A 15,278-nucleotide genomic window follows, 5' to 3' on the forward strand; every position below is an offset into this window, starting at 1 on the left:
ACAGAAGTGTAAAATTGATTTTTTAAGCCACTGAGGGCCAGTGACTAATTTTGAGCAAAGTAATATCATCACCAAATGGTGGCTGAGAAAGAATCATTTAGCAGTGGTAATCACAAAAAACAATGTGGAAATAAACATTTCCTGGTGGCTACCATTTGCCAGGCTCCGAACTAGGTGCTTCACGTATCATATTTATCTTCAAAAAAAACCCTACAAGGTAGTTATTATCCTCCCCCTTTACAAGTGAGTAAATTATGGTACAGAGAAGTCCCCAAAACTAAATACTTTCAAATAGGCAACTTAAATGTGTGACAAGGTTTAGTTGAAACAATAGGGGACTATACTCATATATTGCTGATGAACACGTAATATCCTTCAGACACTGTGGAAAAGTTTGGTGGTTTCTCAAAAAGTTACACATAGAATTCCCAATGTACACTCCTAGGTATATAACACCCCAAATTACAAACAGGTACTCAAGCAAGTACATGTATATGCATGTTCATAGCAATACTATTTACAACAGTCAAAAGGCGGAAGTAACACAAATTTCCATCAATACAAATGGATAAATAAATGATGTACATGGATACAATGGAATATTATTCAGCCATAAAAAGGAATAAAATACTGACACATGCTACAATGTGGCTGTACCTCCAAAACATTATGCTAAGAAGCTGACATACAAAGCTATACAGTGTGTAAGTCCATTTATATATATCCAGAATAGATAAATCCACAGAAACAGAAGGCAGATTGGTGAATGCAAGGAGCAGGTGTCCAGGAGTGGAGAGAAACTGCTTCATAGGTAAGAGGTTTTACTTTGGAGTGTTGAGAACGTTTTGGAAGTAGAGAGAGGTGGTAGTTATACAGCCCTGTAAATGTATTTAATGCCACTGAATTGTTCACTTTAAACAATTACGATTAATTTTATATTAATTTTATGTGAATTTCACCTTAATAAATTACTTTTTTTTTAAAAATAGAGAACTATGGCAAACTAGAAAATACACATGTCTGTCATGTTCCATTTCTTTTTTTTAAACTATGTTTTGTAGAACCAATAAACATCAAACTGCTCACAGTCAAACTGCTCAAGGTAAGCAGTACGAGTAGGCTTAGAACTCTTCCACTATTTGCTACCATCTCTGGAGAAGAGAACTGAAGAGACCATTGGGAAGTTAGGGATTAACCTCTGGCTGGTATCTTTGGCATCTAGACTAAGGAGATGGCAGTGGGAAAGATAATAAAGGGATACATATAAAAAATGTTTCAAAATAAGATCATTCTAGGTGAATGACTGCCTAGTAAGAAGTCAAAGGTAAAAATTTCAAAGTTTTGTATCTTAATAAGTGAGAGAATGGTAAAAGCATTTTTAAAAAGGAAAGGAAGAAAGCAAAGGGTTAATAGGATTGACTCACTATCACAGGGTAAGCCATTAGCTGAGGTTATAATTTAAAGATTGAATCTTACAAATTTATACAATTCTGCAATCTTCTGTGTCCTACTGCCATTTGAAAATGACAAAAAAGCAATCTTAGATAAAACCTTAACTTCACATCACCTCTGAACTAAACGTTAAACAACAGACACGAAAGTTGGTTTTAACTGCAATTTAGTAATAGACATGAGAAACGATTCTATCTAAATCTGAAGATTTAGCATAACAAAGTACAAATATATGGTTTAATGTATAAAAATATGGTTGTAACAAATACAATAAGATCTGTGACTTCAAATTCATGTTTGGTATAAACCAAACATGCATGATACCTTACATTTTGCTTAAATATTATTTTTACTCATACATATGTCTTTCAAAATCATACCACTAATAATTGTTGCCAAATGTTCTAAACATATTTTAATTCCAAACCAATAACATTATTAACATTCACTCATAAATCAATAACAATGCAATGGTTACATATTGCATTTTCTGGGACCTATAGTTAGAATAAAGGACTAAGCACAGCAGGATTTCTTTATAGACGAACCTTATCTACCAGACTATAGTAATTATAAAGCTGAAATGAATCCTGTCTCAAGAATCTAACATACAGCCTTAAGTCTTTTCTTGTACTCGATTTTATGGCCCCAAAGTCAAGGATGTTTTCCCTGAGAACTCAAGTAAACTTCAATGTGACAAAATGGGTGCTACCAGCCCTTCCTGTCCGGGAACCTCACTCTTAGGACTAGGCTGGATTTTAACTGCAAGACTTCCGGAATGAGCTCAAGTTGGTCTTATTCCCCCTTCCTTTATTTTATTTATTTGCTTGCTTTAAGTAATACAGTGAACACCTTAAATTCTTCACTGAAGGAAATCTAGAACTTTGATAGTAAGTTCTAGATTTGCTTATATGCTCCTCTCCTATCCATCTATCTACTTCCCCTCTTCAAGGCCACAAGTTCTCATTAAAAGCAATACTGGATGTTTCTCAAAGGGGTATAAATTGTTATATCATATTATAAAGCAATATATTCATAGAATTGGCATCAAAAGGCCAAGTCTGGTTAAAATATTTACTTAATCAGTGGAAACATAAAGTAGCACAGTCCTTTTATAAAACAATTTAGCAAAAATGCATAAAAAGCCAGTCTAAATATTAATACCCTCTAACCTTATAAACTCATTTCTATAGTAATCAATCCCAAGAAACCTATCTAAAATATATAAAACACAATTTGTAACAGGATGTGTACCACAGTGTTATTGATAAGAGGGAAACGCTGGGGACAACACGTTATTAAGTACAGAAGAAAATTATTAAGTAAATAATGCTACATCTAGCTAATGCATTGCTTATCCAGACTAATGTAAGTTTTTTAAATTTGTAAATTGTCATAATATTTTTAATGTTTCTCAAATTCACGCAACCTAACTCTTTATCGACAATAGAATTTAGAAAGTTAAATTAAAATATGTGGGGTGACAGCTGGGACCAATATAAGTAAGTTCAACACTATGAAGTTTGGACCCTAAGATCTGTTTTATAATAGGCTTCAAAATCCTATTAAAAGATAAAGATAACTGTATAAAACTATGAAATGAAATTCTTTATAATTGTATTAATGGAAACAAATATTTTCTGAACTAAGCAACATAAATATTGTCTTTAAAACAAAAGTTTGTCCATACTCACATTATGAACTGGCAGTAATTTTTCAAAGCAAAATGCTACTGAAGAATTAAAGAATCAATGTATATTATGTAAATGATAGAGAATCATATTAACTAGCTTAATCTTACAGCATATTTGAGTCAAAATATGAAAAACCAGATAGCAAGCAAAATTATAATACTATGTAGAAACTGTAATTTCCACATAATTAAAGATAAAATGAGTAAGATTAATACATAAAATATAAATGACTTAAAATTAAAAAAAATTATTTTAATGTTTATTTATTTTTGAGAGGGGAGACAGAGTGTGAGCAAGGGAGGGGCAAAGAGAGGGGGAGACACAGAATCCAAAGCAGGCTCCAGGCTCAGAGCTGTCAGCACAGAGCCTGACGTGGGGCTCGAACCCATGAACTGTGAGATTATGACCTGGGCTGAAGTCGGACGCTTAACTGACTGAGCCACCCGGGTGTCCCTGAATGACTTTTAAAGTAATATGGAGAGTTACAAAGACTCACAAATATTATTAAGTTTTATCCTTTTATTATAAGTTACTTCTATTAGTGATTTATGAAGCTAGTGTATCATGTGTTCCCAATCTTTAGACTGTAGACACTCTGGGGCTAATGCAAGAAATCTCTGAATCAATATGCACATATGTATTTTCTCAATGAGTACTAAAAATACAACTACTATCATTTGGTAGTCTGAAATTACTTTTATGTTAAAATAGAATTCTCATTTTCCAATTGGAAATTATACACTCTTTACAGATCTTTAAAAAGTAAATAATTATAACAAATATGTACTACTTTGGTTATATCATTCTAATCCTACCTCATGCTTAATCTTGACAACTTGTTTAAATATGTTACAAACATTTTGAAGAGCACGTTAAGATTCAAAATAATATCAGTACTTAGAAAAGATAACATTAATCTTTTACATTTTTTAAGAAGGTAAAATATTTAATGTCTGCATGAATCTGAGGATTATGTATAAAATCAAAGTCACAGCATTATTGTATCATTGAAAAATAAGACATACAGTATTTTAACATTAGATGGTATCCAGAACAGTTCATTGAGTTAGTCCAATGGAACTGGAGAAATTACTAAATTATACTTATCTTGTTTTCCTCAACAATGAAAACCTTGATCTAAAACTCCCACTTTCTACAAAAGTTAAACCAAAACAGATCATAGTCTTAAATGTAAAAGTATAAAACTTTTAGAAGAAAACACAGGAGGATGTTTTGTGATGTGGGGCTAGGTGAAGAATTCTTAAACATGCCACCAAAAGCACAGTCCACGGAAGACAAAAATCAATAAATTGAACTGCCTCAAAACTGAAACTAAAATTAAAGTCAATTTTATAAGTAAAAATATAAAGAATGACCTTTTAGCATTATACTCTATACAGCAGTCGATACTTCATGTAAAATATGGCCATACATATAACCCAGATTTCACAAATTTGTGAGGACATATGAAAACAGGTGTTTTTTTCTTTGACCCACCTGTAAGCATGTCAGTATTTATTTAGTACGTTTTCATTTAAATAAAGCTAATCATGAGCACTTACCAGCAGCTTCAAGAACCAGCTGTAGTCTGGCTTTGGCCTGTTCGGCTGGTGGCTAAAAGTCAACCATAAAAGACATTTACAGGTCAGTTTTAATATATGGAGCTTTAAATTAATGTATTACTATGCAAACATCAGAAAATTTAGAAGACTTTATCATAACAGATATTAATATCCATCCAACATCTTAATAAAACTCCATCACAGCAGCTCTACCAATCTACTCTCTCACTGTAGTAATTGAATCACACTTTTCATTAACATGATGGAAGAATTTCTTTCTTTCTTTCTTTTTTTTTTTTTTTTTACTGGAAAAGGTTTTGTTAGTACCCAACATCAATCTGCAATAGCCTAAATCAGCACCTAAATCAGTACCAATCAGCATTAGCCTAAATAACTACAATTGAATAATGAGGCAAAACCTACATATATTTAAAAACATATTATCAAGCTCTGTTTTTTGTTTTTTTTTTTTTTTGCATATGGAAACGTGCAAAGTGACCTATCAGAATTTAAGTAACAACTTGATATTTCAGGCAAGTCATATCCAAAAACCAAATTTTTTTCTGCTTTCCTATTTGAAAGGGGCAACTGTGATGATGATGTGATTTACAAGCTTTCAATTCCTACCAAATGTCCTCAAGTTGTTTTCTCAATGGACTTTGATTCAACACAGTTGATAATGTTGAAATTAACCTTACTTGCCTACCAGTGACCTTATTTTGAGATTTTCAGATTAATGTGTTGATGGTATCTAAGATAACATGGGTTGTAGCAGGTTATGAGTTATGAATTTTCATGAAGGACCTGTTAAAAACTTTTGTTAGGTTTAGTTATTTATTTTGAGAGAGCAAGAGAGAGAGAGAAAGAGAGAGAGAGAGGATGAGCAGGGGAGGGGCAGAGAGAGAATCCCAAGCAGGCTCTGTGCTGTCAGCATGGAGCCCAATGCGGGGCTGGAACCCACGAACCATGAGATCATGACCTGAGCTGAATCAAGAGTCAGACACTTAATCAAATGAACCATCCAGGCACTCCATAAAACCTGTTTAACACTTGAGACTATACTTTACCATATATTTATAAAGATGTCAGCAAGTGACTAAATATAAATAACCTCATATATATATATATATATATATATATATATATATGATATCATCATTTGAGAATTAACATTTTATAAGATATATTTTTAAATTTCTCTGTGAAAAAATGGTTTGAATGAAAAGACTTACATAATTGGATATAGAAAGAAGATGTCTAAGAATTGTTAACCATTTGAATGGTGCCTCTGAATAAACTGTAAGAAACAGGATGGAAGAGTAGTAGATAAAACAGGAGGAAAGACAGGTAGAGTCTTTCATATCCTAGAACAAGGGGTAACAAACTATGGTCCTAGACCAGTGACCTGGTTTTTTATAAATAAATTTTACTGGAACACAGACATGCCCATTTGTTTACATACTGTCTATAGGTGCTTTTGTGCTTAGTACACCAATAGCAAAGCCAATTTTTTGTGACAGAAAACTTCTGGTCAGCAAAGCCTAAAATATTTACTATCTGGACCTTTAAGGAAAAGTTTGCAGACCTTACCATAGAAAGAGAGACTTAGGAGAATCTAAAACGGTGGTGTGAGGAGATGACATCTGTACTTTGATAAGTCATTCTAGCAATAACTTGATGATGAATTGAAAGGAATGTGACTGGGGGTGAGGAGTGCAGTCAGGAAGGAATTAAAGAATGCCAGGTGACAGATGATGAGGGCCTGAGGTGGAGCAGTGGTGGTGAGGCTGGACAGGAAGAACTAGATTTGAGAAATAATTAACTAGTAACATGAAAGGACTGACTGAATAGGAGAGAAGGAGGAGGTGACAAAAACAGTACTTTATGTCATATGTTAGTAGAGAAAATGTACGTATGGGAGCTTTATGAAGTTACAAAATGTTGAAAATATGTAACATCAAGTTAAACTATCATAGCAAAATATCAATAGAACGTGTGATATCTACTGAATATAATCTAAGAGTTATAAACTAAACTGCCGATGGGGGCCAAGCAGTTAATACAATTATTTATGATGATGAGAGGCAAAAGACATTTGGCCTCAGTCATCAGAGAGTACTGTGAGGGTGCAGAACAGTGGAGCACATGGCCTAGCGAAAGGAAGCGGCTAATAATCAGCACCTACTCACTGCTGTCATACAGAAATGCAACCCAAAGCTACGAAATTTCTTGATTTTTCATGAGACTTTAAGTTTCCATAAAGACCAATACTATGTGGAACAAAGAATACTTCTAAAAGCCAGGTTCAATCCCAAAACAGTTTGTGACCTCTGCCATCTACTTAATACACATAGTAGAAACGTGACACTCTGTGCAATATAACATAACTAGAATGGCATGAAGGAAATGATATTCTGACTAGCAGGTCCCAAGCAAGCTAAGAATTATGAAGCATACATTTCAGAGTGTCCTAGAAAGCAGTGTCCTTTGATAGAAAAATGTTAGGCACTTTATGGTGAAGATATTTCATGGGGAAGTTTCATGTATTTCACAAGGGAAGATTATTTTTAACAATTAAGAAATATTTAAGACACAGAAAAATACACAGAATGATGAATACCCACATCCAAGAAAAAAATTAATATTGTTGTAGTCTCCTACCGTACAAACCCCCCTCCATGGCGGCTCCCTCCCTCCTCCATTTATAACCTCTGTCTTGAAAATATGGTAATTACCATTCCTAAAGAAAGATGATTGATGTTTCTGATAAAAACACCTGTTAAGACATATTTATATTTTCATTAATTTCTCTAACAATCTATAATATAGGATTCATATTCAAAGATAAAGAAAACCAGTTTAGTAACTTGCTTCTACTATACATGACAGATTGAAATTAAGACCTTCTGACTCCAAATTTCAGGATCCTTCTAACTAAATCACTAGGACAGTCATGAAGTCAAAGCAATTAATTCCATAGATATAAAAGCAAAAGAATGAATTTTTAATTCTGTTCAAAAGAAAAATCTGTCCAAAATAATACATTTGTCCCAGCAGATGGAATACGAGGACATTCTAAATACATTTGCCTATACAAATGTACCTTGCAAAATTTTATTTGTGAAATACAGGGATCATCTTCAACTGTGGGGAGAAATACATTGTTGGATTCATCAGACTTTTGAAATTTGTATTTTATAAATATTTTTATTCTTATAAATATTAAATATTAGGTATCGTCATACTAACTGGTTTAGAATGAAAATATCTTTATGGGCTTGGGTTCCAAAATTTCTAATGCTTTACTTATTTTAGAGTATATTACAGTTCAGGGATTAGTGTGAATTCCATCTAAAATTGGTTTTATTTTATTGATTTTTTATTCAGATTTTATTCAGAACCAGAAATCAAATCTTACTCAATAAGCAATAATATAACACCAAATAGAAATGCATGTAATATAGCAATTTTGCAATATAAGAATTGTAAAATGAGGGCATAATTAAGAACACAGTTTCACAATTATATTGTGTGAAACAAACTTTTGGATAAAAAATTGTATTCCATTAAAAAATAGTATTCCATTAAAAATAATATTCCTCACATCAAATTTAGTAGTGCATAATTAGATAAACAAATATTACCAAAACTGAATTATGGAGAATATAACTGTTGTCCCCTCAAAAAATTTTAGCATTAACATTAACAGAACAGTAAGAACAGTATGAACTTATGCTTCTTTTTTAAAGGTATATTAAAGTTAAAACATTATTATGGTATTATATCACAAAAAATAAATTAGTAGGTATTGTACCATAATTTTAGCTTACTTAAAGAAAACTGTACTTCTGCTAGAAATTCTTATATAGGGCTTAAAATTCTAAATTAGTAGTGGTCTTTTGGATGCCTAGGTGGCTCAGTTGGTTGAATGTCCAACTTCAGCTCACAGTGCATGAATTCAAGTCCCACATGGGCTCACTGCTGTCAGCGTGGAGCCTGCTTTGAATCCTCTGTCCCCCTCTCTGTCTCATGCTCTCAAAAATAAACAAAAACATTAAAAAAAAAAATAGTGGTCTTTCAGTGGGGGAGAAGGGTTTGGTAGTCTTTCTGTTGCCATGAATTCTCCAGAACTACCCTGCTCACTTCCCTCCCCTTGATAGCCACATATACTTACTTACTCCATTTAGTTACTACTCCTAGTTTCATAGAAGACTACTTTCTTAAGATGAAACAAATGCTCCTGAAACTGAAAGCTAAGTCAGTCACTTGATGGCTGTGGAGGTGACCATCTTCAATGTCTAGACTTTTTCCCTTGACTTTGGACTTACTCGTATTTAGTCCAATCCCCTGAGTTCCTTAAAGACACCATGTCTAGAATCTCAAGATAGTGCCAAAACTAGCATTCCAAACCAGCACAATCTTTTGAGCCATGAATATATATATATATAAATATTGAATTTATTGAATATATATTTTTGTGCCTGGAGCCTAGAGCCTGCTTCAGTTTCTGTGTGTGTGTATGTCTCTCTCTCTCTCTGCACACCTCCCACCCCAGCTTGTGCTCTGTCTCTGTCTAAAAAATAAACATTAAAAAAAATTAAAAGAAAAAAAATTACCAAACTGTTTCCAAAATGGTTTTATATTCCCACAAGCAGAGTTCTAGCTGCTCTCCATCCTTGTCATGACACAGTACAGTCAGCCTTTTTAATTTCAAAGTTCTAATAGTGGTTTTAAGCTTACTGTGGTTTTAATCTATGTTTCCGTAATGATTAATGGTGTTGAACGTCTTTTCATGTGTTCGTTATCCTTATTTTTCCTTGGAAAAATGGATGTTCAAAATGCCAATTTTTTCGTTGGATTGTTTTCTTATTATTGAATTTTCAGAGTTCTTAATTATAATGAAAATCATTTTTCATACATGAGGCTTACACATCATCTATACATACAAGCATGTGCATGCATATACACACTAAATTACATATTTATGTTTATTTTCTGAATAAAGCTCCCACTCTCGTTGAGTGGCTTATTTTTTCATCATCTTAAGAGTATCTTTCAAAGAAGCAGAAGTTCTTAATTTTCATGAAGTCCGACTCATTAATTTCTTCTTTTATGAATCATGCTTTTGTGGTATTATATCTAAGAAATCTTTACCTAACCCCAATTCATAAAGTTCTGTCCTGAGCTTATACCTAGAAGTTTTACAGTTAACTTAATTTCTATATAAGTGCAACACTGAAAAACATTAAAAAAATTTTTTGATATATTGTCGTGCAATAGTTTCAGCACCATTTGTGGAAAAGACCATCATTTTCCATGCAATCATCTTTGTGCCTCTGTTAACAATCAACTGGATGTATATATATCTGTCTACTTTTAGACTCTCTATTCTGTCCCACTGATCTGTCAGTCTTAATACCAATACTACCCTGTGGTGTTACTATAGTTTTACATTAGCTCTTGATTACTATAGCTTTGTATTAGCTCTTGAAATCAGGTAGAATAAATTCTCCAACCTTTTTCTTCATTTTGAAAGTAGTTTTGGCTCTTCTAGCTCTTTTGCATCCCCTATTTTATTTATTTATTTTTTGCATCCCTATTTTAGAATAAGCTTATCTTATTCTAAAAAATAAGCATCCTAGGATTTTGCATGGGATTGCACTGAATCTACATGTCAATTTGGAAGAAAGGACATCTTAACAGTACTACTTATTTAACAATACTACCTTTTAGTCTGGTATATTCTTTTCCACCATTTTTGCTTCTTGGGGTTTAAATCTCAAATGTGTGCACGTGCATGTGTGTGTGTATGTGTTTAATAGGCAGTACATAGTTGGTCTTGCTTTTTTATGCAATCTGAAAACCTCTGCCTTTCAAGTGGCATGTTTAGACCAATTTACACTTAATGTAATTATTAATCTACCACATGCTATTTGTTCTCTATTTGTCCCATCTGTTGTTTGCTCCTTTTTTCTTCTTTTTATGCCTTCTCTTAGAGCATTTTTATAATTCCGTTTAATATTATTTGTTGGCTTATTAGCTATAACTTTTTGTGTTATTTTGGTTGTTGCTTTAGAGTTTATAATATACATCTTTAATTTATCACCCTCTGTCTTCATTATATTACTTCATATATACTATAAACACCTTACAGGGGCACCTGGGTGCTCGGTTAAGCGTCTGACTTCAGCTCAGGTCATGATCTCATGGTCCATGAGCTCGAGCCCCGCATTGGGCTCTGTGCTGTCAGTTCAGAGCCTGAAGCTTGCCTAGGATTCTGTGTCTCCCTCTCTCTCTGCCCCTCCCCTTGCCCCACTCACGCTCTCTCACTCTCTCTCAAAAAAATGAATAAACGTTAAAAAAAATAAAGAAAAAAACCAACCTTACAATAAGATACTCTCATTTATCCCCTTCCAGCCTCTGTATTATTATTGTCATTGCTGTCATATATTGTTATAAACTCCACAGTGCACTGTGTTGTTTATGCTTTAAATGCTTATCTTTTAAAGAGTTATATTTATTCACGTAATCACCATTTCCAGTGCTTTCTTTTATGTCAACCCAGTATCTGAAAAGATTTCCTTTGCCATTTCTTGTAGTACAGGAGTTTTGGTGATAAATTCCTTCCAGTTTTGTTTGTCTTAAAAAAACACACAAAACTTCATTTTGGCCTTCACCTATGAAAGATACTCTAGTAGGGAGAATTCTAGGTTTACAAAATTTTTCTACCATTATTAAAAAAAATTTTTTTTTCTAACGTTTATTTATTATTGAGAGACAGAGAGAGACAGAGCATGAGCAGGGGAGGAGCAGAGAGAGAAGGAGACACAGAATCAGAAGCAGGCTCCAAGCTCTGAGCTGTCAGCACAGAGCCCGACACAGAGCTGGAACTCATAAACCAGGAGATCATGACCAGAGCTGAAGTAGGACGCTTATCCGACTGAGCCATCCAGGCGCCCCTTTTCTACCATTATTTTAAAATTGTTCCTTTACTGTCTTGTACTTTACATTGTCTCTCATGAGAAATATACTTTCATAGCTATCTCTGTTCCTCATACATAATGAGTATCTTTTTCTCCTACATGACAACAGTTAGTATTTATTTTTACCCTTTTGCTTTTAAGATTTTCTTCTCATAACTGGTTTCAAGCAATATGATTATGATATGCCTTGGTGTGGTTTTCTTCATATTTCTTGTGCCTGGGGCTTACTCGCTTTTTGAAATTATTTATAGTTTCTATTAGAGATATTTTGGTCATTATCAATTACATTTTTCTGTTGCCCCCTATTCTTCCCCTTCCTTTCAGGATTCCAGTTACATATACACATTTAAAAAATTTTTTTGGTGTTTATTTATTTTTGAGAGAGAGAAAGAGATAGAGTGGGGGAGGGGCAGAGAAAGAGAGAGAAAGAGCATCCAAAACAGGCTCTGCACTGAGAGCTCTGCCTGATTTGGGGCTCGAACTCACAAGCCATGAGATCATGACCTGAGCTAGTCAGACACAACCAACTGAGCCTCTCAGGTGCCCCCTACATGTATATTGTATATTTGGCTACCTAACATGGTTACTACAGCTCACAAATGCTCTTTTCTTTTTTTTTTTTTTTTTTTCTCTCCAGTTCCATTTTGGATAGTTTCTTTTGCTATGTCTTTTAGTTCACTAATCCATATTCTGCAGTTTACCATGTCCATTAATATCATCCAGTGTATCTTTCATCTCAGACATGTAGTTTTCATTTCTAGAATTTTTACTTCTTTTATAGCTTTCATGTCTCTACTTAGTATGTTCAGTCCTTCTAGTAGCTCTCTGACCATACACAATAGAGTTAGGATGGTTCTATTAATGTCCTTGTCTACTAATACTAGGTTGGTTTCAACTGATTGATTTTTCTATTATGTTACATTTTCTTGACTTTTTGGATGCATGGTAATTTTGGACAAAATGTCAGACATCATGATTTTATTTTGTTGTGCGCTGGATATTTTTGTATTCCTATACACAGTCTTGGTCTTTGTTCCAAGACACAGTTAAATTAACTTGGAAGCAGTTTGATCCTTTCAGTTCCTACTTTGTTAGCACCAGAACAGCTGTAGATCTGTCATTAATTCTTCCCCACAATTAAGACATTTTTAGTACTTGATCAGAAGCACCATGAATTATGAGGTTCTCCACACTGGTTTTTGGGAAGAGACACTATTCCCAACTCTGTGTAGTGGCAGACAATTTCCTCTAACCATTTCAAATAGTTCTTTTCCAAGCCTTGGATAGCTTCCTCACATACATGTACTAATGAATACCTGAAGGAAACCCTCTGCAGATATTATGCAGCTTTCTCCTCTCTGGTAACCTGCCCTGTGATATCTAGGGGCTTTGGCCCCCCGTTATCACAGCTCCATCTTCTTAATGCAAGGAGACTACCAGGGCTCTGCCTGAGTCCTCCCTCCCTGTGTTGTGACCTGGAAACTTTTCTAGGCCTTAAGCTGAAGCAATTAAAGGGTGCACCTCATATTTTCCCCATCTTTTAGAATCACTCTCCTTCATGTTTTATGTCCATTGTCTTGAGAGTTGTTTTCTCAAATAATTTGTCCAGGTTTTTAGTGGTTTCAGGTGGGAGGGTAAATCTCATCCCTGTTACTTCATCTTTACTGGAATAGAAAGCCTATTATTTCTTTTAATACTGACACAACCTTGTGAGGTAAAGTTATTTGTCCAAAGTTACATAGCAATTTTTCTAATGAATGTGAATAAAAATGCATTTATATATACAGATAAATCTGTAAATTCCCTTTCTCTGGACAACATCTCTTTCCTTTTCTGGGCTAATCTTTTCTTTCAAAGCTCAGCTCAACAGTCATCATCTTTCATGATGGTTATAACTCTCTGCTCTATGCTCCTATAAGCCTATAAACCTATAAACCTATAAACATGTGTCAGCAAATTTGTGGTATAATTACTGATTCTGTTGTCTATCTTTCCTTCTTTGAAGGCTATCTATCAGCTTCTTGAAGACAATAACGGCCTTACATCTTGTATCATTAGCACTTAGGATAGTGCCTGGAATACAGTCAATGCTAAGTACATATTTGAAATAAACTTCCTTGAAAATTTTAAAATTCTCATAAATGTATAAACTAATTTGGAAGTATTAATTTCATTGAATTCTATCTATTAGGAAGTATTTGCCTAATTCCAATAGCTGAATGTTTGAGAGAATGATAACAGTGTTGGGGAAATTATAACAAGTAGTAATAATGAAACATGAAATCTGCGTATAATACATTTTTAACAAACCCATTTGATAATAGAATGGCAATTCTTTTATTTTTAAGTTTACTTATTTATTATTTTTTAGAGAGAGACCGAGAGAGCGAGCAAGGGAGGGACAGAGAGAGGGAGAAAGAGAATCCCAAGCAGGCTCCAAGATGCCAGCGAGAAGCCCAACACGGGGCTTGAACTCAAAAACTGTGAGATCATGACCTGAGCCGAAACCAAGAGTCTGACACATAACTGACTGAGCCACCCAGGTGCCCCCAGAATGGCAATTTTTAAAGTGATCATATGTGCTCCAAATATACAAATGATAACGTCTATGTGCCATATCCTTCCCAACCAACATGACAGACATTCCTGAGAAAGCATAAGCTACCTGAAAAAAATTTAACATGTTTTTTGAAAAAAACATAATAGCTATTATTTACTGTAAGCTTTTAACATTCCAGACCCTATGTTAAGCACTTTACATATATCTCATTTAACAAAATTCTCATAACAATCCTGACAAGGTAAGAACTTTTAATGCTATTTTTTAGGTGAAGAATAAATTACCTCAAGTCACAAAGATGGTAAGGTGGAAGAACTTGAATTTTACCTCAGATTACAAAATCTATGTTCTTACCAACACTATACTGCCTCTCAGCTTGGGATCCATTTCTTTATTAACAACATTTTGAGGGAAAAAAGGAGATAAATCTAACCATTTTTAATTGCCAGGAAAAATTGTACGAAGTTAAAACTAAATTTTCTTTGGTCTTTCAGATGTTATCATTAATGATCTTAAAGGTCATGAATGCCATAGAAAGCTCATTTTAATCAAGCTTTTCCAGATGAATAACTTTTAAAATATTAAACACATTCTCAGTATAGGTACTGTGCTGTTTCCTTTAAAGTAAATGCAATCTCACTATGACAGAGACACATATCAACAGCTTATCATATTTCTGGCTACATTTCATTTTAACAGTTACTATAATTCTATCTCTTAGGATCAAGGTCTAAGCTAGAAATATTACAAGTAGCTCAAAAGTAGATTTATTTTGCCTCTAGAACTTAGCACCAAGTTGGTTTAAACAAAGAGTCAAAAAGAAATGAAAAGAATTTAACCGATAACACATCTATTCTCAATAGCAAATTCATCTTACAGTTTTATCAAACATTTTCTCTAAACAGCTTCAGGGTTTGCAAAAAGTTATTCCGCAGTTATTTTCTTTATTAAAAACCTGAGAAAGATGTCATTTTATACATCTACTTTATAGATGAAGAAGCTAAAGAGGTAAATCTGAACCTAAGAG

The 15,278-nt window shown here is 33.7% G+C and overlaps 1 protein-coding gene across 1 annotated transcript in view; it reads right to left on the reverse strand.

Moving 5' to 3' along the window:
• RSRC1 (arginine and serine rich coiled-coil 1) overlaps nt 1-15,278 on the reverse strand; it is a 412,097-nt gene that overhangs the window by 169,132 nt on the left and 227,687 nt on the right. The window contains exon 6 of the mRNA XM_019440420.2: nt 4,709-4,760. Coding sequence (XP_019295965.2) covers nt 4,709-4,760 — 52 coding nt within the window. The remainder of the gene's footprint in view (nt 1-4,708; nt 4,761-15,278) is intronic.

This window comes from Panthera pardus, unplaced genomic scaffold (assembly GCF_024362965.1).
Source record: "Panthera pardus isolate Hobbes unplaced genomic scaffold, ASM2436296v1 HiC_scaffold_16, whole genome shotgun sequence".
NCBI lineage: Eukaryota > Metazoa > Chordata > Mammalia > Carnivora > Felidae > Panthera > Panthera pardus.